Genomic DNA, 24,419 nt, shown 5'->3' on the forward strand with positions numbered 1-24,419 from the left:
ATAACTTTTCACAGTGGTAAACACCAACCACCAGATAGTTCCTGAGGCTCAGAGTGTTACCAACACACGAAACAATCCCACACAAATGATGAAAACTTACCAAACCGATGGAAAAACTTCACAACAGTAGAAAAATACAGTCCCACAAACGTAGAAAAGTGCTGCCACAGCTTGAGAGGACGAAGCTTCGCTGGTATGGTAAACTGCACTTGACTGCGCGATGATAATTACTGACCTATCTATATTAGGTGAAAAAGCAAAAGAGACTGAATGCTGAGCTACTCTGGCTTATCCTCAGAGCTCCACCTACATCACCAAGTGACTTTGTTGGTATCTCTCGACCTATCTGGCTGGCGCTGCGATAATCCACTAGTGCTTAAGCACCGTCTCTGGCGGTCAGGTGGAATAAAACGGAACAATATTTAAGACCTTTTTTACTATAAATTCTCCTCCCTGAACAATAGGTGGCGATATGCATGATGAATGCGAATCATCAAAAACAAAAGAAGAGGGGCCTGGGTAGCTCAGCGAGTATTGACACTGACTACCTCCCCTGGAGTCACGAGTTCGAATGCAGGGTGTGCTGAGTGACTGCAGCCGGGCCTCCTAAGCAACCAAATTGGCCCGTTTGCTAGGGAGGGTAGAGTCACATGGGTAACCTCCTCGTGGTCACGATTAGTGGTTCTTGCACTCAATGGGGCACGTGGTAAATTGTGCGTGGATCGCGGAGAATAGCATGAGCCTCCACATGCTAGGAGTCTCCGCGGTGTCATGCACGGCAAGCCACGTGACAAGATGCGCGGGCTGACTATCTCAGAAGTGGAGGCAACTGAGACTTGTCCTCCGACACCCAGATTGAGGTAACCGCGCCACCATGAGGACCTAGCAAGCAGTGGAAATTGGGCATGCCAAATTGGGGAGAAAAAGGGATAAAATCACAAAAAAAAAAAAAAAAAGAATGTGAAAGTGGAAATTAAAACCACTGGAGTCATATGGATTACTTTTATGCTGCCTTTATGTGCATTTTGGAGCTGCCAAGTTCTGGCCACCATACACTTGCATTGAATGGACCAAGAGAGCTGAAATATTTTTTTGTGATCAGCAGAAGAAAGTCACACATCGGGGATAGAAATTTAAATTTTTGGGTGAACTATCCTTTTTAAGTGAGTCACTAGTATCCACTGCCATTGTATTGAAAGACGGTTCATGATTTTCATTAAAACTACTTTTGCGTTCTGCATAAGAAAGTCATGCAGGTTTAACAGTAAATAAATTATGACAACAATTTCATATTTGGGTGCACTATTTTAGATTCTGTATTATTTCTAGGCAAGTTGGTCATTGGTCTTTTTTTTTCTTTTTTTTTTTTTTTTACACAATATTAACTGGGATTTGTTTTTTTTAAACTGGTAAATTTTGTAAGGAACAAATGGCCAAATACTGCCTGATTAATCTCCCTGGCTGATATATCATTCTAACATTTCCACACAGAGCATAAAAACACATGTACCGGTATCGGAGCATGTGAGCGGATCGGTGATAATTCCACCTGAGCAGAATTATCTCAGGTGAAATTTTTTTAGAAGATTCCACTCGCTCGAGCCGCTCGGTGCCGCTTGCTCAACCCAGAATGCGCTTCGTGATATGCTGGTTTAGGAACATGCGAAATAAGCAGTAGGTCTGAGGGAGTTCAAACATTGTTTTAGTGAAGTTGCAAACCTTATAGCTTACATAAATGCAAAATATAAAGTTAAGAACGAGGAAATCGAAGGTGAGTGAGAGACTGAGAGTAAGATTCCTTTTGGAATACGTCACATTGCCAGAAAGCACGAGGATGTGCTATGCAAGCATGGTAGTACAGCAAAGGGTGAGCTATAGGCTACACTACCATTCGATAATAAATTAATAGACAAGTAGATAATAAGGTATCTTGTTGTTTTGCAGTCATGTCAGTGCTGCTGCCAGCTAGATGCAGGCCCGGTTCTGCAGGGTTGCGAACGTTAGAGCACCCTCAATTGAATATGTAAGCTTAATAATACTGTATATTGGCAAAGCATATTTCCTTGAATCCTGGTGAATACACTCAAAAAATCCCTGCATCAAAACTAATAAATATGTATGTTTTTGAAGATCAGTGTGTCCTAATTTGCAGGCGCAGCATTCTGCTTTCATGCCTTCATTGTACAATTGAGCATTTGATTGGAAAAGATTTCCATTCTCGAATAGACAATTTAATTATGGAATTATCCCACTTAATCGACCGCCTGTTGCTTTCGATTTCTGCTCTGGGATAAAGTGGCACATAACTGCTGGTCCGTTTCCTAAAGCCAAATCCACACCTTAACGAGAAGTGAAACATAAAAAACTGACTCTAGATTAGTGGTTGTGGATAACATCTTCCGACAACGCTTGCTGGATTCATGTGCAGAGAAAAAAGCTACAAATTATTTTACATTAGAAAAAAAGTTTTCTTAAGGTAAGGTAGTGTAATTTGTCAATTAAATCATTTTTATTTGTTTTGGGATCATTAAACATGATTTAATCTAATATATACAGTATATTGGACAAAATCTCACTTTATGCAGGACGAATATTTTTATTTGTTAAATCCATGGTTAAACTCTGCTGTACATATAAAGAGTGCATGCACACCACATGAACTTTTGACACAAATATAAAGTCCAGATTCACTTTATGCTGCTTTAAACATATCAAGGAAAAACAAAGGGGGCACATGGTATCTACTAATATATTAATTATTATATAATTAACCACAGTCCTTTTAGACTGCATACAGTTCCTACATATAAAATTGTACGGAATATTAATAAAGCAAAAATACTGAAAAAGAGAAAAACATTCACTGCTCATTTCCGGATAACTTAACTTAATACGCCCTTTACAGCTGAACACAAAATTAGGATGAGAAATTGCTCATTTTAATTTACAGACCTAAAGTCTGATTAAATACTGATTATCATTAAATCAGTAACCTATTAATGTATCAAATGTACAGTAGCCTAATAATCATTCCGTGGAGACAACTGAAGAACAATTACAGTTGAAGTCAGAAGTTTACATACACCTTAGCCAACTTATGAATTTTACTTCTGCCTGTCTTCCTGATACCAATCCATGCTTTCATTATTACCATAAACAACTCGAACAAACTTTAAAATTGAAAAGATTGTGTTTTACTGGGTCGGTTGGGACACAGAACCAGTTTAAATTGAAAAGCGTGAATGAGTTTCCACGCCACCGCACATATGTTTTATCACTTGTAAAGGCATGTTTGTTGACTTGTGTAAATTAAATAAAGGTAATTAGAACTGAGGAAAAAAGTGTTGAGGCATTATTTGAAGATGGTCAGTGGCATATGTGCTAACAGAGAAATATTTGACTGATTACAAATGTTAACGAAGTTCTGGTAGACCCGATTATCTAACAGCCATTGTAAACCATTACAAAATAAACAGCGAGATTTTATATACTAAAACACAACAATACAATCACATAATTTCACATGTGTACATTACTAATCATTTGATAATTTAATAAATGTTGGCCTATAGCCTAGCCTATATTTCACACAGAGGGGCACCTCAGCGCATGTGGGCAAAGGGACAGCTACTTGTAGCAATGTAGCCACCACCCTGTGTACGTGCCTGGAAACCATTATACTACTGAGAAATTTCATGTCGGAGTGGGATTTGAGCTAACTTTTTTACCGGTTAGCTTGAGCGGTACTTGAGCGGAGCGTCCGCTTGGGCTCTGAGTGGTTGAGCAGAGCGCAAACGCATGAAGCGGGTTATTGTGCGGAATGTCACCGCTCCACTCACATGCTCTGGCTGGTACACATACTGAACCTTTCACAAGTGCATGAGTCTTGTTCGGAGTGTGTGTTCAACCTGTGCTGTTCATGTGTGTGGTTCTGCAGTGAGCAATACCTGATGAGGGGCCGTAAGCACACTGAGGAAGAGGAGCGGCTGTTGAAGCTCCTGCAGGGGATGAAGTCTCAGGATGGCTTCACTACCTGGTGTGAACAGATGCTGCATGCACTCAACACCTCTGCCAATAACTCCTCCTCTTCACAGGATGGTAAGATACATAGAGATATCTCTCTCTCTCTCATGCTCTGCAAGCATCTACCTTAATCTTTCTGATCACTTTCTATTAAAACAATATTCTGGGTTAAATAATTGACCCTGTACTGCTGTGCTGTCAGTTTTCACAGCCAATAATGTTGACTTGTCTTTCACAAATAAGAAATGCAAATATGTTTACAGGTAATAAACTAACAGTGGAAGCCTGGATTTAAAAAAAACGAATTCACCCAAAAGTGTAAATTTCGTCATTTACTCAACCTCATGTAATTCCATTTCTGTATTGTTTTCTATCTTCTGTGAAACACAAAAGGAGATGTTAAGCAGAATGTCTGAGCAGCTCTTTTACATACATTGAAAGTGGATGGTGAAGCTCCATATGGCGAGCAGGGCAGGGCCGAGCGGCGTCTGGGCAGAGCGAGGCCGGGAAAATAAGTGGTGAATCAGTTCCACCTGTGTACCACACTGGTCTCGCGTTCCAGTGAGGGTGGTGGGAGTATTTGTGGAGAGGAGACAGCAGCAGACGGAGAGAGAGAGACGCATAAGCGGTGTTTGTGTGTGGCTTTGTCTTGAACGTGTCTGATGAAAAGCAGCACGTGCAGTGAATGTTTCGGCTGAAAAGCCTTATTGTGTGTAGGGATGTGCGAGACTAAACGGACTAAACGGTTCTGATGCTGCTAGTTGACACTGGAATTGCTAGTCGGTTAATATTTCCCCCCATTAAACTGATCATAATTTTTACACATTTACGTTTGGCTTTATATTTTTACAGAGGCTGCACTTAAATTACTGTCATATTAATGTTACATATTTTAAATAGAATAATACAAATATTATTTTAAAAAAAAGAGGATATCTGGAGCAGATACAGAGTGTAATTTCACCTCAGGCTGCGCGTGCTGCTTCCCTCTCGCGCACAGGAAAATGTCCTCTCGCTAGACAAGCAAACTCAGCCAAGTAGTAATGAAATCACTTCGGTGGTGCGGGAATCGGCTTTCCAAACGTTTGAAAGTCCCTATGGATGTTTTCACATTTGAGTCTTCTTTACATCTGTGCATGCTTGGATGTTATTTTTCCGCCAAGCCGGGTTTTTCAAGCACAGGATAGCCGCCTCAGGTGAGTCAAGTCCCGTCTTTCACCGGACCATGTCGAAGTGTTAATTTTACTCATCAAAAATGTATGCTTTTGAGTAAGTAGCCTAGAAATAACTATTTTAGACTAGGTATGTCATTTTTTTAATCTGCTGATTAAGAAGGCTATTTTCAAAGAGGTGCCGACTGCTTAACATGTTAAACTATATTTTATTCTGTGTGCACCTCATGTTTCGAATACATTAGGTTTATTGTAGGCTACATCACAGGCCTATTTTTTCCATCCTATAGCTACTTTTGTTATTTATTTTTTACATCGTAACTGTTATTGGTTGACGTTCTTTACCGAACAGCTGTCATATTAGATCAATGGTTAATGCACGACTGCATGTCGTGAAATATGTGTGACTTTTCAGCGCATTTGTTTTCTCTCTCATAGATTTGGCTTAGTCTACCTGTTAATTATTTTCAACAATGTCCTGACTGTTTTAATATGTTAAGTAACTTTTACTTGGTGATTTCCATTTAGAACAGGCTTTTAGGGTTATTCCATTGATCCTGCACTATTCATTCAATTGTTTTCAATAAATATGTCTATTAAATATTCGCTAATGTTGATTCAGTGAATGCGTGTCATGTTCTGTATTTAATGTACAATGATCAAAATTCAAGGTGAGCACGTCGCAGATAAATGCCCCTTTTCAGTAGAATTTAGCATCGGATTTGGAATAGATTAAGTATTTTAAATGGGTCCCATAAAAACGTTTTTTTTTTATACTGTTTTCTGAAGGTTGGTTTCTCTTTAGACTAGTCGGTTACAAAACTTCCGTTTAAACGACATTCAAATTAGTTATAGTGCACATCCCTAATTGTGTGACACTGAAAAGTGTATATGCAAGAAATGTCTGCGTGTGGTGTCAAGCCGGTCCCAGCTTCCTCCTTTGCCATCCGTGAATTGTTACGCACCAGTTATCAGAAAAGTAGTCCAAACGATTTGTGCGCTTTATTCAAAGATCGAAATTATTCATGGAAATTCATGCTCTCAAATCATATATGCCGCTGCAGGGTTTGACATAATTATTTTAGGTTCACGAGAGTGGGATCATTTTTTTTTTTTCATGCACTATTTCTTTAAAGGAATAATCCAGTTTTAATACAAATTAAGCTCCGTTGAAAGCATTTATTGCATAATTGTACTTCCACAAAAAAATATTTTGCCCCATATCTCTTTTAAAAAAAAATAAACAAAAATGTATAACTTATAAAAGCACACATTAATTCTTCAGTAAAAACTCATGTATTATTTGAGCTGTAAAGTTGAATAAATAATCATTTAATAGGATTACAGGGTATTGCATCGTCATGGCAATAAAGTTCTAAAATGGGATTTATCTGTACACAGAAAAGTCATGTAAGAGATTTTATCACACTGAAATCATGTTAACACGCATATTGTTTACATCTTGTTGCTATACACTGATGAGCCAAAACATTGACCACCTACCTGATATGCTGTTGGTGCTCTGTGTCACCAAAACAGCGCGACCCGCCGAGGCATGGGCTCTATCAGACCCCTGAAGGTGTCCTGTGGTATCTGGCACCAAGACATTAGCAGCAAATCCTTCAAGTTCTGTAAGTTGCGAGGTGGTGCCGCTGTGGATCAGCTTGTTGGTCCAGCACATCTCACAGATGCTCAATCAGATTGAGATCTGGGGAATTTGGAGGCCAGGGCAATGCGCTGTGTTGTGACATTCCTCCCATAACCATTATTAAAATTTTCTGTGACTTGTGCCACAGTAGACCTTCTGTAGGTTCGGACCAGACGGGATATCCATCGTTGCCCTCACGCATCAATGAGCCTTGAGTGCCCAACAACCTGTCGCCAGATTGTGGTTTGTCCCTCCTCGGACCACTGTCGGTAGGTACTCACCACTGCTGACTGGGAGCACCCCACAAGACTTGCTGTTTCAGAGATGCTCTGACCCAGTTGTCTGGCCATAAAAATTTGGCCTTTATCAAAGTCGCTCAGGTCTTTACTCCTGCCCATTTCTCCTGCATTCATTACGTTGACTACGAGAATTGATTGTTCGTTTGCCATATGATCTACCCAGACCTTGACATGTGGCCTTGTTAGGAGATGATCAACATTATTCACTTCACCTGTGAGTGGTCATAATGTTTTGGCTCATCAGTGTATTTTTGAAACAGTGAGAATTTGAACGTTTATTGATTGGCCCCATTGACTTCCATTGTAAATGCCTCACCGTCAGTTAATTTTTACACAGTTTTTTGTTTTAGTCTTTTGACAAACTGTCCGTTAAAATTAGTCAATATTTCGTCTTGTCATATTCATTCATTTTATTCAGTTTTACTCTGACGAAAATGACAATTTTAGTCAGCGAAAATAATATCTTTTAGTTGACGATAATCTGCAAAATTACAAAAAGTGTCAAACCGTAACAACCAAACTTTAATTAAATATTCAAATGTTTACAAATAAAATATGTATAAACATTTTCTTAATTTAAACATGTATCAAACATATAAATGTACTGTCCTTGTTGTGAAAAACCTGAGCTTTTGAAATACTAATGAATAGACTATTAGCTACCTTTTAGAAGTTAGCGTGCTGTATTTTGGATTCTTCACGTGTAAGAGACTGTTTTTAATTTTCCGTGTTTAGCCAGTTTAGATATTGCAATGTGCATTGCATGTTTTTACATAAACAGCATATTCAGAATACAAGATACGCTTATTCTGACTAGCGAGTCATTTCCAGTTCACCTGTTCATTTGCTTCACTGTGCATAGATGCATGTTGTAATATTACATATATGTTGTGGATGTAGTGATTAATCTCATGTATAAATAGGATGCGTCTGAGTGAGGTAAATAACCAGTTTTAAAGCGGTTAATTTTGCCGGTGTTCAGCGTGTGTAATTCACGCAGCTCAAGTGGGGAAATCTCCTAGATGAATCCATATCTAATATCTTCTATAAACACATGTTTCTCTAGAATGATGTTTCTTCTTCTGTTTATAGCTTGCACTGTTAATACCTTGCATTATTATTTTTATCTTGTTATATTTTCGTCAACAGTGTGCTTTACAAATCTTTTAATTGTCATTATGATGCGCCTTTTTCGCTTGTCTCCGTTATCATTGATGAAATCAAAAAAACCTTTCATCAACAAAAGTTTTCATCAGTGATTTTGTTGATGAGAATAAGACTGCTCAGTGTAAGTCAGTCAGTTTTGTCATTATCCATAAACATTACAAGCCTTATTGGTATACAAGGATAAATAAACAACAAACATACAAAAAAATGAAAAGAGATCATACAAGACCAAAAATAATACCATGTGCAAGAAGAGTGAAATATCAGGAGAGATTTTTAACGTAGTCCCAAATAGGTGCCCATATCTGCCAAACTCCATCAGACTTTTGATGTATATCATCAGTAAGTTTTCGAGTGGAAGTAATGTAAATGTCTGGGATATCCACATTTTGAAAGAAGGTACCTGAGGGGATGGCCAAAGTAACAATACACATTTCTTTGCCAGATACACCAGTATTAGAAAAAGATGTTTTGCGTGGCAATCAAACACTGTCTCCACCCCCATGTTCAATAGAAACAATTCCAGGGTCATATCAAATTGCAGCTTGAGGAGTGCTTCTATAGTATTGTGTACTTTTGTCCAGAACGGCACCATTTTATCACAGTACCAAAAACAGTGGAAAAGGGTACCCTTATATTTTTTACATTTGAAGCACAAACCAGAATAATTTCTACACAACGTCTTTAAGCGCTGTGGCATGAGATACATTATGTTAATTAATTTATAATTGAGTTCACGAACCCCCAGCAAGGTACACTTAGGATACATATTTTTGCATGCAGCAGACCAGTGGGCATTGTCAATCCCATGACCTAGATCCTTTTCCCAAACCCTCTTCAAACTCTCTAGAGAAGAACTGCATGTATCAGACAGGATATCAGATATCAACCCCCTACAGAATTGTTTTGTCAAAATCTGTTCAATTCCAGACATTTCAAATCTCAGTTTACCTTTATCAGACAAGGATTTTATAGAATGACTCATCTGGCGGTACTTATAAAAATTAGATCTTGGTATATTGTATTGATCTGATATCTGCTGGAAAGAGTTTAATGTATTTTTTGAGAAAAGGTGAGATATCTGGGAAATCCCTGCCTTTGACCAAGCTGAAAAACAGATGTTGCACAAGGTAGCTGGAAAGTCAGGGTTAGAAGCAATAGGGGATTACAAAGAGAAACATGCCGGTATTCTGAGATATGACTTTACATTTCTCCATGGCAAAAGATTGCTTGAGACAATATAATTTTCCGAAATAACTTTGAACTTCTTAACATTTGTGATAAAAGGTAAAAATGTTATTGGGAGCGGAGAGTAGGCCAATGATTCAATATTAAACCACATATAGTCGATCATATCATTACACCAACTCACCATGTGCTTAACCTGAGCTGAGCCAATAGTGCAATTGAAAATTTGGTAAAGCAACACCTCCTTTATCCTTTGGTTTCATTCATTTAGAAAGTTTAATATGGGACATTTTATTGTTCCATATAAATGTAAAACATTTTTTACTAAGAACTTTGAAAAAGGAGCTGGGTAAATAGCAAGGAAGAGATTGGAACAGGTATAGCTATTTAGGGAGGATATTCATTCTAATAACCTTTATTCTGCCCAAAAAGGAAATGGGAAGTGTGTACAATATATTAAGGTCTTTTTTAATCCTATCAATAAGAGAGGAATCATTTTTGCTAAAAAGATCATCAAATACAGATGTAATGAAAATATTGAGGTACTTAAAGCCATTCGCTGCTATTTGAAAAGGTGAAAGAGATGATAAATCAGATAGAGGAAAAATATTAAGGGGAAGTGCCATAGATTTGGACAGATTAATTTTATAACCAGACAGATTGCTATACCGTGAGGTGCGGGAATTGATTGATCGAGTTCGGACATACATTACAGGTCAAAAGTTTAGGGTCACTTACTCATTCTTTATTATTATTATTTTTCATATTTAAGGATAATAGTAAAGTCATCAAAACTATGGAAGAACAGAAATGGAACTATAGGAATTATGTTGTGACTAAAAAAAAGAAAAAATAAATCAAAACTATGTTATATTTTAGCATCTTCAAAGTAGCCAGCCTTTGCCTAGAATTTGCAGAAATGTACTCTTGACATTTTCTCAACCATCTTCTTGAGGTAACACCATGGGATGCTTTTTAAACAGTATTGAAGGAGTTCCCTTCAATACTGGGCACTTATTAGCTGCTTTTCTTATTTGGTCCAAGTCATCCATTTCAAAAACTTTTTTATTTTTATAAAATTGTAGTTTTGTAATGAAATAAATTAATATGTTGGCACAATTATATTTTTGCCTACAAAACTAATTTCAAACATTTAAGCATTCGCCTTCAGATCAAAAGATTTTTAAGATCATGAGAAACATTTCAGTCAAGTGACCCCAAGCTTTTGAATGGCAGTGTATATAACAACACATTGTCCGCATAGAGTGAGATCCGATGCTCTTCATCTTCCACCTTGATCCCAAAGAAGTTTTCACACTGCCTTAAAGATTCGGCAAGAGGCTCAATTACTAAGGCGAAGAGCAGAGGTGAGAGGGGGCAACCCTGCCTTGTACCCCTATCAATACAAAAAGATTCCGAAACAAACCCATTAGTGGTCACTGTGGCCGGGGGATTAGCATACAGCAATTTTATCCACTCGATGAAATTCGAGCCCAAATTAATTTCTCGAGGGTGGCTAAGAGAAATTCCCATTCCACCCTGTCTAATTTTTTTTAGAAATCATAAGGGCAGAGTGACTGTCTTTGAACCGAATTTATGACATTCAAAAGTCGGTGTATGTTGTCTGTGCCAAAGCGCGATTTTTATGAATCCCATCTAATCAGGCTTGATTATCCGTGGCAGCACATTTTCGAGCCTTTGAGCTAACACTTTGGCCAATATTTTACAATCTGTATACAGAAGGCTTATTGGCCTATAATAGGCACACTCTTGAGGATCTTTGTCTTTCTTCAAGAGTAAGCAAATAGATGCAGTTTTCCATGAATCAGGAGCTACCCCCGAATCTAAAAGGTTTTGGAGGGCAGGCATTAAGATGTGGGAAAGTTCTGGCCAAAATGATTTATAAAATTTGCAAGGGAAACTGTTGGGTCCCGGAGATTTGTTAGAGGGCATGGACCAAATTGTATTTATGACCTCTTCGGGTGACAGAGGTGAATTAAAAAGCGCCCTGTTGTCCTCTGAAACGACTGGAAGGAGAACTTTATCTAAGAACGCAGAAATATCCGGTTGCTTAGCAGTAATTTGTGAACTATATAATGATTCATAAAAACTTTTAAATGCCTAATTTATCAATGTGGGATCATGCATAATAGCACTGTCTGGTGACTTCAAAGACATTATTACTCTCTCGCTTTGCTTTTTTTTTTAATTTGGTGTGCCAGCAACCTGCTAGATTTATTTGCGTATTCATAATACTTTTATTTAGAAAGAAAGAGTAGTTTCTTAATGGGGTTTGTATGAACTAAATTAAGTTCGGTTCTGGCCTGGAGTAATGAAGCCCAATTTGTTTGGTTGGGGAACGTACTATGTAAATACACTAGTCTTTTTACGTCTGGCTCTAACTCTTTTGCTTAACAACGTCTTTTGTGTGCCGAAGTATATATAATGTGGCCCCGAATCGTTGTTTTAGCAGCATCCCACAGAATTGCAGAAGAGACGGCTGAATTTTCATTATCCATCCAATTATTCTTAAACCATTCCCGTACTGCTTCACAAAATGTTAGGTCAGTCAATAAAGAAGAGTTTAATCTCCAAACTCTTAATATTTTGGTCATCCAAAGTCATATCTAATCTGGAGCATGATCTGACAAAACAATTGAGCCAATTTGGTTAGAAGATACAGCATGAAGGCAGCGATTGGGAATTAAGATATTATCTATTCTGGAGTAAGAACCATGAGGGTTGGTAAAAAAGGTGTATTCTTTACTGCCAACATTGAGCTCTCTCCAGACATTAGTGATACCGGTCTCACTACAAAGTTCTTTAAGTACCAGGGAAGATCTAGGGTTAGTAGAGGTACCCAAAGCCGATTTATCCATTTTCTGGTCCATAATGCAATTGAAATACCCGGCGCAGACTTCGGTGTCCTTACAATGTTGATTAAATAGAAGAATGACTTTAGATATGAAGTTAGGGGAGTCCTCATTTTGAGCATAAACATTAAGTATAGTGATATGCTGCCCATATAGTGAGCCAGTAATTAGAACATATCTTCCGTCTGGGTCATTGATAGCCATACCCCTCTTCCTTGAATTTGTTATGCAAATATATTTGCCCTACCCAGTCTCGTTTCAATTTTAAATGTTCAAGATCTGATAAATGTGTCTCCTGAAACTTTGCAATAGTAATCTTCTCCTTTTTAAGAAAGGTCAGTATTTTTTTACTCTTGATCACATGCCCTAACCCTTTAACATTCCATGTAATAAATGAGTGTATGGTTAAAGCATGTCTACTATATAGGCAAAACCGACGGGCGAGATTTTCACTTTTTTCCAAACAGAACAAACATTGGTACAACACCATTCTCCCCCCCAACCTTGTCCCCAAACGTCAAAGCATACCTAGAACAGCTAAGCTTAGGTCACTCTACCCAACTGGCATCGAATATAGAAACAAAATACCCCATGCCAGCAAGTAATACAGAGCTACAACCATTAGGAGGTGCACATGTGCAACAAACCAGTAACTTCATTACATATGTATTAGACATCCAAGACTCATTATACCAAAAGGGCGCACATAGCCTTCATTATGAGAAATTAAACGCATTAATAAAAATTATAACAAAAGCGAGTGCAACTAATTCTTTGAAAAAAAGAAAAAAAAAAAGAGACCAACACATATCGAGTCTCAGATAAGTCTACGTCAAGCGTTTCTCAGAAAAAAAATTAAGACTTAGATTACCCAACCCAAACATAGTCGTATAGAGGTTATGATAGCACCCATTGTCTGCATTGAGCATTATTTATCTTCCAAAGTTTTTAGAAACTCCGTAACAGGAGAAAACGCGCATCTCGGTTCCACGAAGACAACGAAGCTTGACAGGATAAGCAAAACATCTGAACATATTGCGGTTAGACAATGTCTTCCTCACATCGTTGAATTCCTGACATTTCTTCAGTACCTCCACAGATAGATTCTGATTAAAGCACAGCTGGTTTTCATCCTGAGTGACATTGCATTTTCCCAGTGTGGCCTATAAGACTGACTCCTTATCCGTGCACCGTAAAAAGTGAACCAGCACACTTCGTGGAGGGCCATTCGCCCCCGGAATGGGTGCGAGCAACCCATGTGCTCTCTCAATGTCGAGATGTAAATCAGGAGAAAGGTCCAACCATTTTGGTAACATCTTTGTAAGAAAGTGCGCGATGCACTCGGAGCCTTCAGCTTTCTCGGGGAGACCAACAATTCTTGAGTTTTTATGTCTTGCTCGGTTCTCTAGATCATCCACTTTGGCTCTAAGTTGAACTATTTCTTCCTCCAAAGAGAGAATTTTATTCTCATGAGACAACACAGTATCCTAAGCGGTGGATATTCTACCTTCAGCCTTGGTCAGCCGCGTCTTGTATGCAGACACACTACCCGACAGATTAGAGAGATTCCTTTACTGAGGTAATTGAGTTTGATATATTGTCTAAACGACTGTCGATTGTGCTTGAACGACCATCAGTACTGCCCAGTCTGGTGCCCAGTGAATGGATTTCGGATAACATGGACTCGGCCTGGTCTGTCTGGTCTGTCCTCTGTTTCGGCGTGCTGCTGCTTTACGTTTCGGCGTGCTGCTGCTTTACATTTCTCGGAGGTTGAAAAGACGTAAAAAGTCTCATTGGTCTCAGACATGTTAGATTGCTGTTGAGGCAGTAATATCTGAGTGGGTCGAGGTGAAAGAGAGAAAATTAGAAAAAAAAAAACGGAACTGGAATGGAGCTAATAGACTAAGCACCATTTTCTAGCAGGTCACGTGTCCCCTTCCGAGTTTTTTTTTTTTTTAAAAAGGAGGGACAAATCAAAATGATTTTTTATGGTAATCAACATTATGCCACAAATGCTGTTGACTGAGCTTTTAACTTGTATTGAACCAGTAAAGTTTACAAACAGTAAAGTTTGTAAAGTTGCCTAAAACATCTTGAGGTGGGACTGCTTTTCTAGTTGGAGGAACTTCTGAAAGTGCGTTAAAGACTAATAAAAATTGCAGTTGATTTTCTCACTCGTGTGTATGTGTTCACAGTGCCCACCATTGTGGCATACCTGAAGGAGGTAGAGTCTCCGTACGAGGTGTTGAACTTTATCTGCTCCTACCTGGGCGACACTGTTGAAGCCAAAGAGTTCGCCAGGCAGTTCCTGGAGCGCCGTGCCAAACAGAAAGCTAACCACCAGAGACAGCAGCAGCAGGTGTGTGTGACAGGAACATAGACTTTAGTTTGTGTATGTGCTTGTTTTCTTCATGCTCAAACTGAAATTCTTTGTCCTCTCTTATAGCTGTCCAAAGAGATGGCTGGACTTACTATGAACAATTTTTCTCTGCAGGTATGATTACAATTTTATGATTTAAATGTTGCAATTTAGTTTCCTTAAAGGGTAAAACCAAGTCTGTCACTTTGGCATATATCAAAGTTTAATTCCTATTTCTCTATCTGACACACCCTTTTTTGTCTTAGGACACTGTACGAGGAATGAACCCCAGTGCCCTGCAGTCTATGTTCCAGGCAGTGCATTCTGGAAAAGGGAGTGTAGTGTATGATCAGGCAGGAAAGCTGAAGAAAAAACAGCCCACGATGCTGCACTCCGACCCAAGCATCTTAGGTACTCTTCTCTTCTGCACTAATGCCAAACGTACACTACAAGACTGAAGCACCTTGTGCACAATTAATGACAGTTGTGTTGATGGGCAGTTTATGCAAGTATTTGCAGACAGTTTGTGTCAACTACAAGATAATTTTCCTTCCTCACTGTAGTTATGATCCTGAAATGTGATATTGCACAAAATCACACACACAGCAAAATTACTTGTGTCTGTTTTAGCACTGATTTGCACAAAATTGGGAAAAAAAGAAGTAAAAGAAGCCAAAATATGGAAGACACCGCACTTGTGAACATGTGGAGAGCAGTTTGATGGGTTTCCCCCCCCCCAATAAACAATGCCTTGCTCTCATCTTGCGTTTTTTGCTCTCTCATAATTTAATCGGAAATTGTTCATTGCTGCTTATTCGCAAGTCAGGACACCAACCACCTGACATCTGGGGAGACAGATTTCAAACCAGTTTGAACTGATAGGGAATTCACTTAATCATTGTGCCAATTTTGTGTGTGGTACTTCAGCGCAAAAAGCTGCATCAGATTCACTAACCACCCATAATATACACTCAGTGACAACTGTACTAGGATCACCTGTACACCTACTTATTCATGCGATTATCTAATCAGCCAATCATATTGTAGCAGTGAAATGCATAAAATCAAGCAGATACAGGTCAGGAGCTTCAGTTAATGTTCACATCAACCATCAGAATGGGGAAAAAATTTGATCTCAGTTATTTGGACCGTGGCATGATTTTTGGTGCCAGACGGGCTGGTTTGAGTATTTCTGTAACTGCTGATCTCCTGGGATTTTCACACACAACAGTCTCTAGAATTTACTCAGAATGGTGCCAAGAACAAAAAACATCCAGTGAGTGGCAGTTCTGTGGGCGAAAACGCCTTGTTGATGAGAGGTCAACAGAGAATGGCCAGACTGGAAGGAAAGCAGGCGGTAAACTGAATTTTATTTAAAAGAGATGTTTGTGTACATTTTCAGTTGACCATGGCAGCAGCAATTTATCAAATAATCAAATGATGGACAAAAGTGTTTTAACCAGGCATATGTCCATATGTGCACTAGTGCGCTTTGTGTGTTAAAAGAGATGATTCAGGTGTCTGGATCACTGTAGTGGAGTGATGCTGTACAGTCCTGGGAGATCGTGGTGGTCTGCTGTATTTTTCCCAATATACAGATTTTGTTGATGTGTTTGCACCATTGCCTGATCTGCATAATTCCTTTAGTGAATCGGGTAGAGCAGAGATAGTGCGTGCAAACTTTACAGAGCATTCTTCGTGAATTCCCTAATTTTTTTAACCTGAAGTGGGTGCAAAGCTTTCCATGAGCCGGGAAAATTTTTGGCCAATTTGGATTTTCTGCTAACGCTACTTTTTCCTTTCTCTGTCTCACTGCAGGTTACTCATTCCATGGTGGCCCTGATCGGTATGGTCTAAACGAAATGGAGATGGTCGAGGATTACTGAGTCCACAGCAATAGCAACACGAGGCCTTTAAATCCGCGGGTCCACCTAATCAGACTCCGCAAGTCGAATGTGCACTGCTTTGAAAGGGAGGGGTTTGGGGATAAGCCAGGAGTAAGGTATCAGTTTGTGTTACGGGTGGGTTGGGGAGGGAGGGGGGGTTTGCTGGGAATACAAGAATGTAATTCAACGGGGAAGGTGTGAATTTATTTTTTAGTGTATTTGGGGGAGGGGGGGGGGAGGGGGGTGTTAATAAACTTCTGGCACTTACAGCATTAAGCACCTTACACTCAGACTAATGCACTTTATTAAGATGTAATTTGAATATTTTTTTTTTCTTTTTTTTTTCTTTTTGAGAGAGAAGATTTACATGTATATTTATGTGGTATGGCTTCAGAAATACTACCACATACATATACTCTGTGTGTGTGCATGTTTGTTGAATCAGAACTGGAGTTTGTGCTGGGAGGAAACGGTAGCGATCGGGGGACCATTGCGTGTTTCAGTTCAGACATTATCAGAAAAAAGCAAATCCTCTCTTTAAAGAAAAACACTGTTTTGTTTTTTATATTAAAAGTTTGTATAAAAAGGTAAAGCTATTAAAAAAAAAAAAAAACTTTGATTATAAAACTTGAAGATTTGCACTCACATAAAATGCAAGTTAAAAAGATAAAAAAAAAAAAGAAATGCGTTAGATATAATAGAGATTAATATTTTTGTGATTGTGTGCCTGTGTGCGCGTATATGCATGTTTGTTCAAGGCAGAATGAGTAATTGTGTGTGTGTGTGTGTGTGTGTGTGTGTTTAAAACATACCAGTCTGCACAATGTATTTTTTTTAATTGCTTACTTAGATGTATGAATCATAAGAGGCCATTTTGTTATATTGAGTGATTTTTTTTTTTTTTAATTTTTTTTTATTTTAGGAACAGAGTATGTGAATGTGAGCGCTCGTATACAGGGGGAAACTGTATTACTCCTTGTAAAGTGCAGTATGTTTGTATGTGAGTGAATCAATGAATGAAAGAAAGAAAGGCAGAGAGAGGGGGGCAACGGCACAACACATCCTCTTTTACCAGCCCTTTATTCCCCAACAAAGAAAAACCTCTAGATTTAAACACAAAAGCTTTAGCCCATTTTACACCGACCAGCACTCTTGTTTTCATGGCAGGGAACATAAGAGTTTCTTCCTGCCTCTGCTGCCTCATCGTTGCCTCTATGAGGTTTAAAAACACATCATTAGCGTCATTGTTTTGTTTGTTATTGAAACTGAAGAGCTCAATTTGATGATCTGTACCTTTAGGAACTGATTACTTGTGGTACGTGTGTATGTCTTTTTCTGTCCCCACATGTGTGCCTAAGAACTAAAGGGCGAATGATTAGACTTCATTGCTGCCATTGAGACATTATTTTTTAGTGGAGGGGTGTGGCTATGTATGTGGCTCCGCCCCCACACACCTCCCATGCTTTGAACCAAGAGCCTTGCATCATTCTCTGTTAGTTCTAGTGTAGCCTGGGGATGCGTAGAAAGAAATAAATGCTTGATATTTGGAGGATGTGACCTAACATTGCCTTTCTGTCCACTCTCTTGCTATTGAGTGACTGGAGATTCTATTTCTGGCTAGAAAAAAAAAAAAAAAAGATGGCATCAAACTGTGCAAGTGCACATAGCAGTGCACAAAATGTTTGTATATTTTGTTACTTGTTCATTGTTGTTGACTATGACAATGATTGTGTTTTTTTTTTTTCTTTTATTGTTATATATATGAATATAAACAAAGTGAAAAGTATTGGACTACAAGGAAGAGCACTTGGGGCTGCTACTTTTTTGTTCATTTTGAAATCATTTCCTTGGATATTTAGTTGCCACCAATGTGAAGTGCATTTGTGTACTTTTTTTTTTTTTTTTAAGAAAATGTTGAATGTATTCCAAAAGTTAAACAGTGAAGATGGAGTTGCTCAACACAGGTTATTAAAGCGTAATCAACAGGACATCAACAGGAGCGAAATCAAGTCGATTCACGATGGCTAACGCAAAAACACACTGCCTCTACAATCCTGTTCGTATAGACTCTATGACTACGAAAATGAAAAAGTAAAAAAAAAAAAAAAAAAAAAAGATATTCTGTTCCATACTGGAGTTTTGGTTGTTTACAAACCACACAGACATTTGTGGGTGCTTTTTTTTTTTTTTTTCTTCATTTTTGTGGTGGTTGAATATGCGATTTGACATTTTAGAATCATTTTGATGGAGGGGATTTTAATGGCATGACGTCAAACCCTTCATTTGCATGTTGATATAAGCGTTCCCTAAACTCGCTGACTGAAACAAACTTGGATCGCTGGAACACAATTAATGGAATTCCATCAAAGATTTCTTCATGTACATTTATCTTACAGAGAAGTGTTCAGGAATCAGAACAAAGGCGACCATATTTTGTTTACCGAGCTGTTCTTTGTTTACCCTTGACTAATCTTTCTTTATAATGGAACGGAAAGGACTTATGATCATCAAGACAGAAGAAGTGCTTTATGTTCCTGGAAAAGATCAAAATCAGACAGCACAGATGACCTCTTGGTACTTTGAGATGCATAAATCAAATGCTTTAACATGTTGTTCCCCTTTCCCCAATCTTAATTTTTGGCTCGTGGATTATTTTATTGTGTTGAACAGAAACAAAGAGATGGACATATCTGTGATGGATCTAGATGAAAAGAATGATATATGTCCTGTATGACCTCAAATCTGCCAGATAATTCCTTGGACAGCGCAGACACATTATTTTGTAATGTTTTTTTTCTTTTCTTTTTTTTTTCTTCCCTTTTCTTTGAGGGTGGACAGGGTGTAATGGCCATCATCATAACAAGAGGACTAGCACCGCCCTGATACCCTCACTATGCACTTTTCATTTGTTCAAAACTGTGAGGAAATTTAGCTCGGGCTTGGAGAGCACAGACAGAACACGGTCCACTGTCTGTAAGCAAATGGAAGTTTCGGCCTAAGAAAAACTTGCATGAGAGAGAGAATGACTTATTTCCTCATTCTCTTTATTGGTATCGTTTCTCTGGCTTTCTGAGAACTTCACACAAGCTTTACCGTAGATGGATAAGGGAAGTTTCAGAGACATGGAAATCCCGTGGAGCATTTTCACTGAACAATGTTGATACTTAAACTATATGAACAGTCTCCAAACTTAGTTACAGTGTGGGGATTCAGAACAGATTCACTCAAAACAGTGTTCTCCATTATGTTAAAAAGGATTAATATGTTTGGTCCAGGGTGCTAGCCAACACAAAAAGGTGTTTTGTGGACTTGATTATTTCATTGATGACTGAAAAAGACCTTTTGGAAAAAGAGGACTGGAGGACTTTTTTATTGAAGATAAAGAACCAATAAGCTCTGTCAGCTTTACCATCACCTGCTGAATGCACGGCTGAATTCCACCTTTGGCTTGAAGTGGGTACAGTGCTACAAGACCGTCTGCTTGGTAATGACCACCTATTGTTTTTAATGTACCATAATCTAAATGTTATTAGTGGTGTTTGCTGAAGCAAGGAACCCCTAACCCTAAATATTAAAGCTGGAGTGTGTAATATCTGCGCCACCAAATGGAATTGCAAAAATATATATACACTACCGTTCAAAAGTTTAGGGTCACTTACTCATTCTTTATTATTAATTTTTACACATTTTAGAATAATAGTAAAGTCATCACAACTATGGAATAATAGAAATGGACATATGGGAATTATGTTGTGACTAAAAAAAATCCAAAATAAATCAAAACTGTGTTATATTTTAGCATCTTTAAAGTAGTCACCATTTGCTAGAATTTGCAGAAATGTACTCTTGACATTTTCTCAACCAACTTCTTGAGGTATCACCCTGGGATGCTTTTTAAACAGTATTAAAGGACTTCCCATCTATGTTGGGCACTTAGTGGCTGCTTTTCTTAATTATTCGGTTCAAGTCATCAATTTCAAAAACTTTTTTAGTTTTGTAATTAAATAAATTAATATGGTGGCACAATTATATTTTTGTCTACAAAACTAATTTCATACATTTAAGCATTCGCCTTCAGATCAAAAGATTTTTAAGATCATGAGAAACTTTTCAGGCAAGTGACCAAACTTTTGAACGGCAGTGTGTTTATTTTTTTTAATACATCCCGCTTCTGCCGTTGACCGAACAAACAGATCAACTCGCACCATTAGTTAAGTCATCAACGGTGGACGGGCCGCTCCAACAAACAAAGCAGTTTTTACAATGCTACGGAGATATAGTGTTTACAGTTTTTGAGAAAATCAAACTACAAATGGCTTACTTAGTTGTCTTCGAATATTATGCATTTAAGGGATGTGCAAAACTACCAGTTTTCATAATTGGCTAGTCAGTGTTACACATAATAATGTATAATTAGGCTCCGTTATTTTCACGTGACCCCAATCAGACACATTTCAGTGGGATACATGGACACTAAGCGCAGCACTTCAACATGGTAACTAACGTATCTTCAACAAAACTAGGCTAAATAAAAAATCAAAGGAAGAGAAGAAAGAAATAAGAAAGGCACCAATACAGTGCTTCACAAAACCATTTATGCTCATTCTGAATGCAGAATGACACTTCAATGTAACCGAAGTGCTTCAGTGTCATTGCTGCGCATTCAAATGCGCAGAACTGCATTATAATGATGCGGGTACACATCTAATTCACAACATCAAGCAGTTTAAACCTTTTTTACTGCAATGGTTTACTTTGGCTGCGTAAACAACCATTACCACTAAAAATATTAATGTCAGTAGTCAACCCCACAAGTACTACTAATCAAGGACTATTAATTAATTAGTCGATTACCGTGGCACATCCCTAAACCGTTTTACAATGAAAAAGTTATGCAATTCAGCTTTAAACTTTTGCGCGCAAGTCATCTGAAACCGTTTGTGCTGCAGACTTGAATGATACCACAAATCGCACTGCTTGTGTTTTTACTGTTCAAAGCCATAGGACTTATGATTTTTGGCCTGGCGGACAATAAAATGGCCAAAAGAATCCTGTAGATGTGCACTGAAAGAGGCACCCGAACCATATCTTGGGCCCAGAATATCATAAACTACCTTTCAATCCACGCACTTTAATGCAAATTTGGGGATATTGCATAAACCATGCTGAATGGAAACACCAAGTTGCAAATAAAATCCCCAAAAATGCATATAGAAAAACTTGCACGCTCGCTTGAGGTGGATAATTTTTATCCATTTGATGAAGATACATCTACCGAATGTATTCCTATAGAATGTATAAAGGAATATTGATGGCGCATCAAAGAAGTCATGTGATTTTGCTATATGAAAAAATTAGCTCAGAGAATATCAATATCATCCCATTGCATCTCAAATGGTCATTTCTATTTTGTGCCAATTTCTCCAGAAATTATGATTTTGTTCTCTTAAACACATGGGATGGAAATGCTGGTTTATTTGCAAATTATTTTCACAGCTTTCCAATTTTTCACATAAATTAAATTAGTAACCTGGATGGAAACATGACTAGACTAATCAAAAGGACTGGGTCTTTTGAAATGACCTAGCAACCAAATAGCAACTTGCTAAAAAAACATGCATAGCAATGCTCTAGCAGCCACCCACAGCTTCTTAGTGCTGTCGTGGCAAGCACCACTTCTATTTTCTTCAGTAATATTAGATTTTTGGAATTGTAGGTGGTATTCCTTAACCTTTTACTTTAATTCTCACTATTTTTCTCTGTGAATTGTGTTCTTCAGATGAAGATGGAGGCTTTCCACTGATTTGTTTCATGCTTTGTTCATCTACATCTCCTCTTCAGTGGAAGAGGCCCGTTATACATCAACATTGGGGATTCCAAACAGCACATGGAATGGTAAATGCCCAACCAGAACTAAGATCCCAGTAGGAAATGGAGTAATCCAGTTTTCTGGAACCATGACATCCCTCTCTAAGGAGCACTGCGAACTTGGACATGTTCTTGTTTCCTTGGTAGGAGGGAGAGAACTGCAAATACTGGAATAGTCAAACCTTCAATAGTTCTGTGTGCAGCCAGGGGTTCCCTTTACACACAGCACACTCACATTTAATCTAAAACACACCTTCTCATACACACATACCCAAGAACAGATTTGCTTTTTTGTCAGTTACACACACATTCACCCTTACTCTCACTGATGTGGCTGACCACAGTCCCACTACACCTAACCTCTGGCTGCCATGTAAATAATGTATATAAGCATCTCTCATTTCTCTTCTGGGTTTTTGGTTGTTTGAATTTTTTTTTTTTTATGACATGCCTTAACAGATCAGTTCTGCCTATTAAGGCACATGTAATGATGTGTGAATAGAAAAGTGTTCTCAGTCATGGAGACTAGCTCTGTGACGTGATACAGTGTGATTTTATGAAACCCTAGAAATATTATGCTTATGAACTTGCTCTTCCCTCACACAGGCAAAGTGATTTTTATAACATTACAAAAGTTCCTTTGTAAGATCTCAAAAAAGATGCAGCGTAATTGATAACTTCATTCACTTGCACTGGTTGTAACTGAGCTAGTGTTGTAAATGTGGTCATCCTGCCTGAGTTAGGATACAGTTTTTGCCTTTAATTTGGAAAAACAAATGTCTTATGGAATACAAAGCTGTTCCTGGATCAGCACTGCTAGAAGTTTCTGACTTTGTGATTGAGGACTTTGTGAACATGTGTGGATTCTGAACCTAGATCAGTGGTACTTCCTTCAGAAGCTCTGATAATTGAGAGAGGCTCAGTGTTGATAACGAGTCAGAGTGCTGATCTAGAATCAGGTCCATTTGTCTCTTATTCATGTCTACTTGAAAGGCAAAAACTGTCCAGTTCAGAATTTACTGCCATATCTTTAACAAAAGGATGCTTTTTCATTCTATCTTCTATGGCCTCAGAATAAAGGTTGCTGTTGAGAAATACTTTGCTAACCCTTCCTCAAGCATCAGCTGTTACAGAGTTAAAGATCTGAGAGGATGTGATTTGATGGAGGTGATGCTGATGTCATTATCTTAGTAAGGTATTGCCCATTAAAGGTGATTAATGTTTTTTTTAAAGTTGAAGGCCAGATTAAACAAATCTGAGATTCCTAATATCTTTATTAGTATGCAAGCATCCATATTTTCAATTGTTAGTGAAAATGCAAATGCATATTTCTCATATTAATTGATTCTGTGTGAAATGCAACAATACTGTATTAACAGCATCACAGACAAAGAGCTGATCTTGGATCAGGCCCCCTTGTGTGTTCACGATCAGTGTATTCAACAGAATAACTGAGACACTAGATCAACATTTTCACTGTGTGAAGTCTAGTGCGTAATGAAAGATATTTTACATCAGTAGTCACCTTTGCTTTCTGCAACTTTGACCTAAGGTGGATCTTTCAAATTCCAGATATAAAACAATATAAAAGGGTCATTAGAAAAAAAAAATTTTTTTTTTTTTGGAAGGAAAAGGTTTGAATATTCATCATGTAAATAGCTTTGGGGGTTTCTGGTTTGTTTGAAGAAAAGAAAAATAATAAACTAAGAATAAAGCAGGAGTGGCAGTTTGTGTGTTCTTAAGTTCATGACCACTTATAACAGGATTTAAGTCATTAGTTTGGTGCAACTTCAGCAAACAAGGTGCGTGGAAACAACAAAGCACTGCATATGGAGCTTACTTTCTGCCGATTTCAAATAAATACAACTATAAAAATTACATGACTATTGATGCTGTCAGTCGATTAAAATGTTAAGTCGCGATTAATCACACAATT

At 38.1% G+C, this 24,419-nt stretch overlaps 1 protein-coding gene across 4 annotated transcripts in view; it reads left to right on the forward strand.

Annotated features, from left to right (window-relative positions):
- Nucleotides 1-24,200, forward strand: part of gigyf1a (GRB10 interacting GYF protein 1a) — a 56,013-nt gene extending 31,813 nt beyond the window's left edge. For all 4 annotated transcript variants that reach the window (XM_051707981.1, XM_051707971.1, XM_051707961.1 and 1 more), the window contains exons 21-26: nucleotides 3,938-4,098; nucleotides 14,566-14,729; nucleotides 14,817-14,864; nucleotides 14,996-15,140; nucleotides 16,548-20,099; nucleotides 22,395-24,200. In XM_051707981.1, coding sequence (XP_051563941.1) covers nucleotides 3,938-4,098; nucleotides 14,566-14,729; nucleotides 14,817-14,864; nucleotides 14,996-15,140; nucleotides 16,548-16,615 — 586 coding nt within the window. In that variant the 3' untranslated portion in view covers nucleotides 16,616-20,099; nucleotides 22,395-24,200. The remainder of the gene's footprint in view (nucleotides 1-3,937; nucleotides 4,099-14,565; nucleotides 14,730-14,816; nucleotides 14,865-14,995; nucleotides 15,141-16,547; nucleotides 20,100-22,394) is intronic.
- The last annotated feature ends 219 nt before the right edge of the window (nucleotides 24,201-24,419 follow it).

The sequence above is a fragment of the Myxocyprinus asiaticus genome, chromosome 1 (assembly GCF_019703515.2).
Source record: "Myxocyprinus asiaticus isolate MX2 ecotype Aquarium Trade chromosome 1, UBuf_Myxa_2, whole genome shotgun sequence".
Classification (NCBI taxonomy): Eukaryota; Metazoa; Chordata; class Actinopteri; order Cypriniformes; family Catostomidae; genus Myxocyprinus; species Myxocyprinus asiaticus.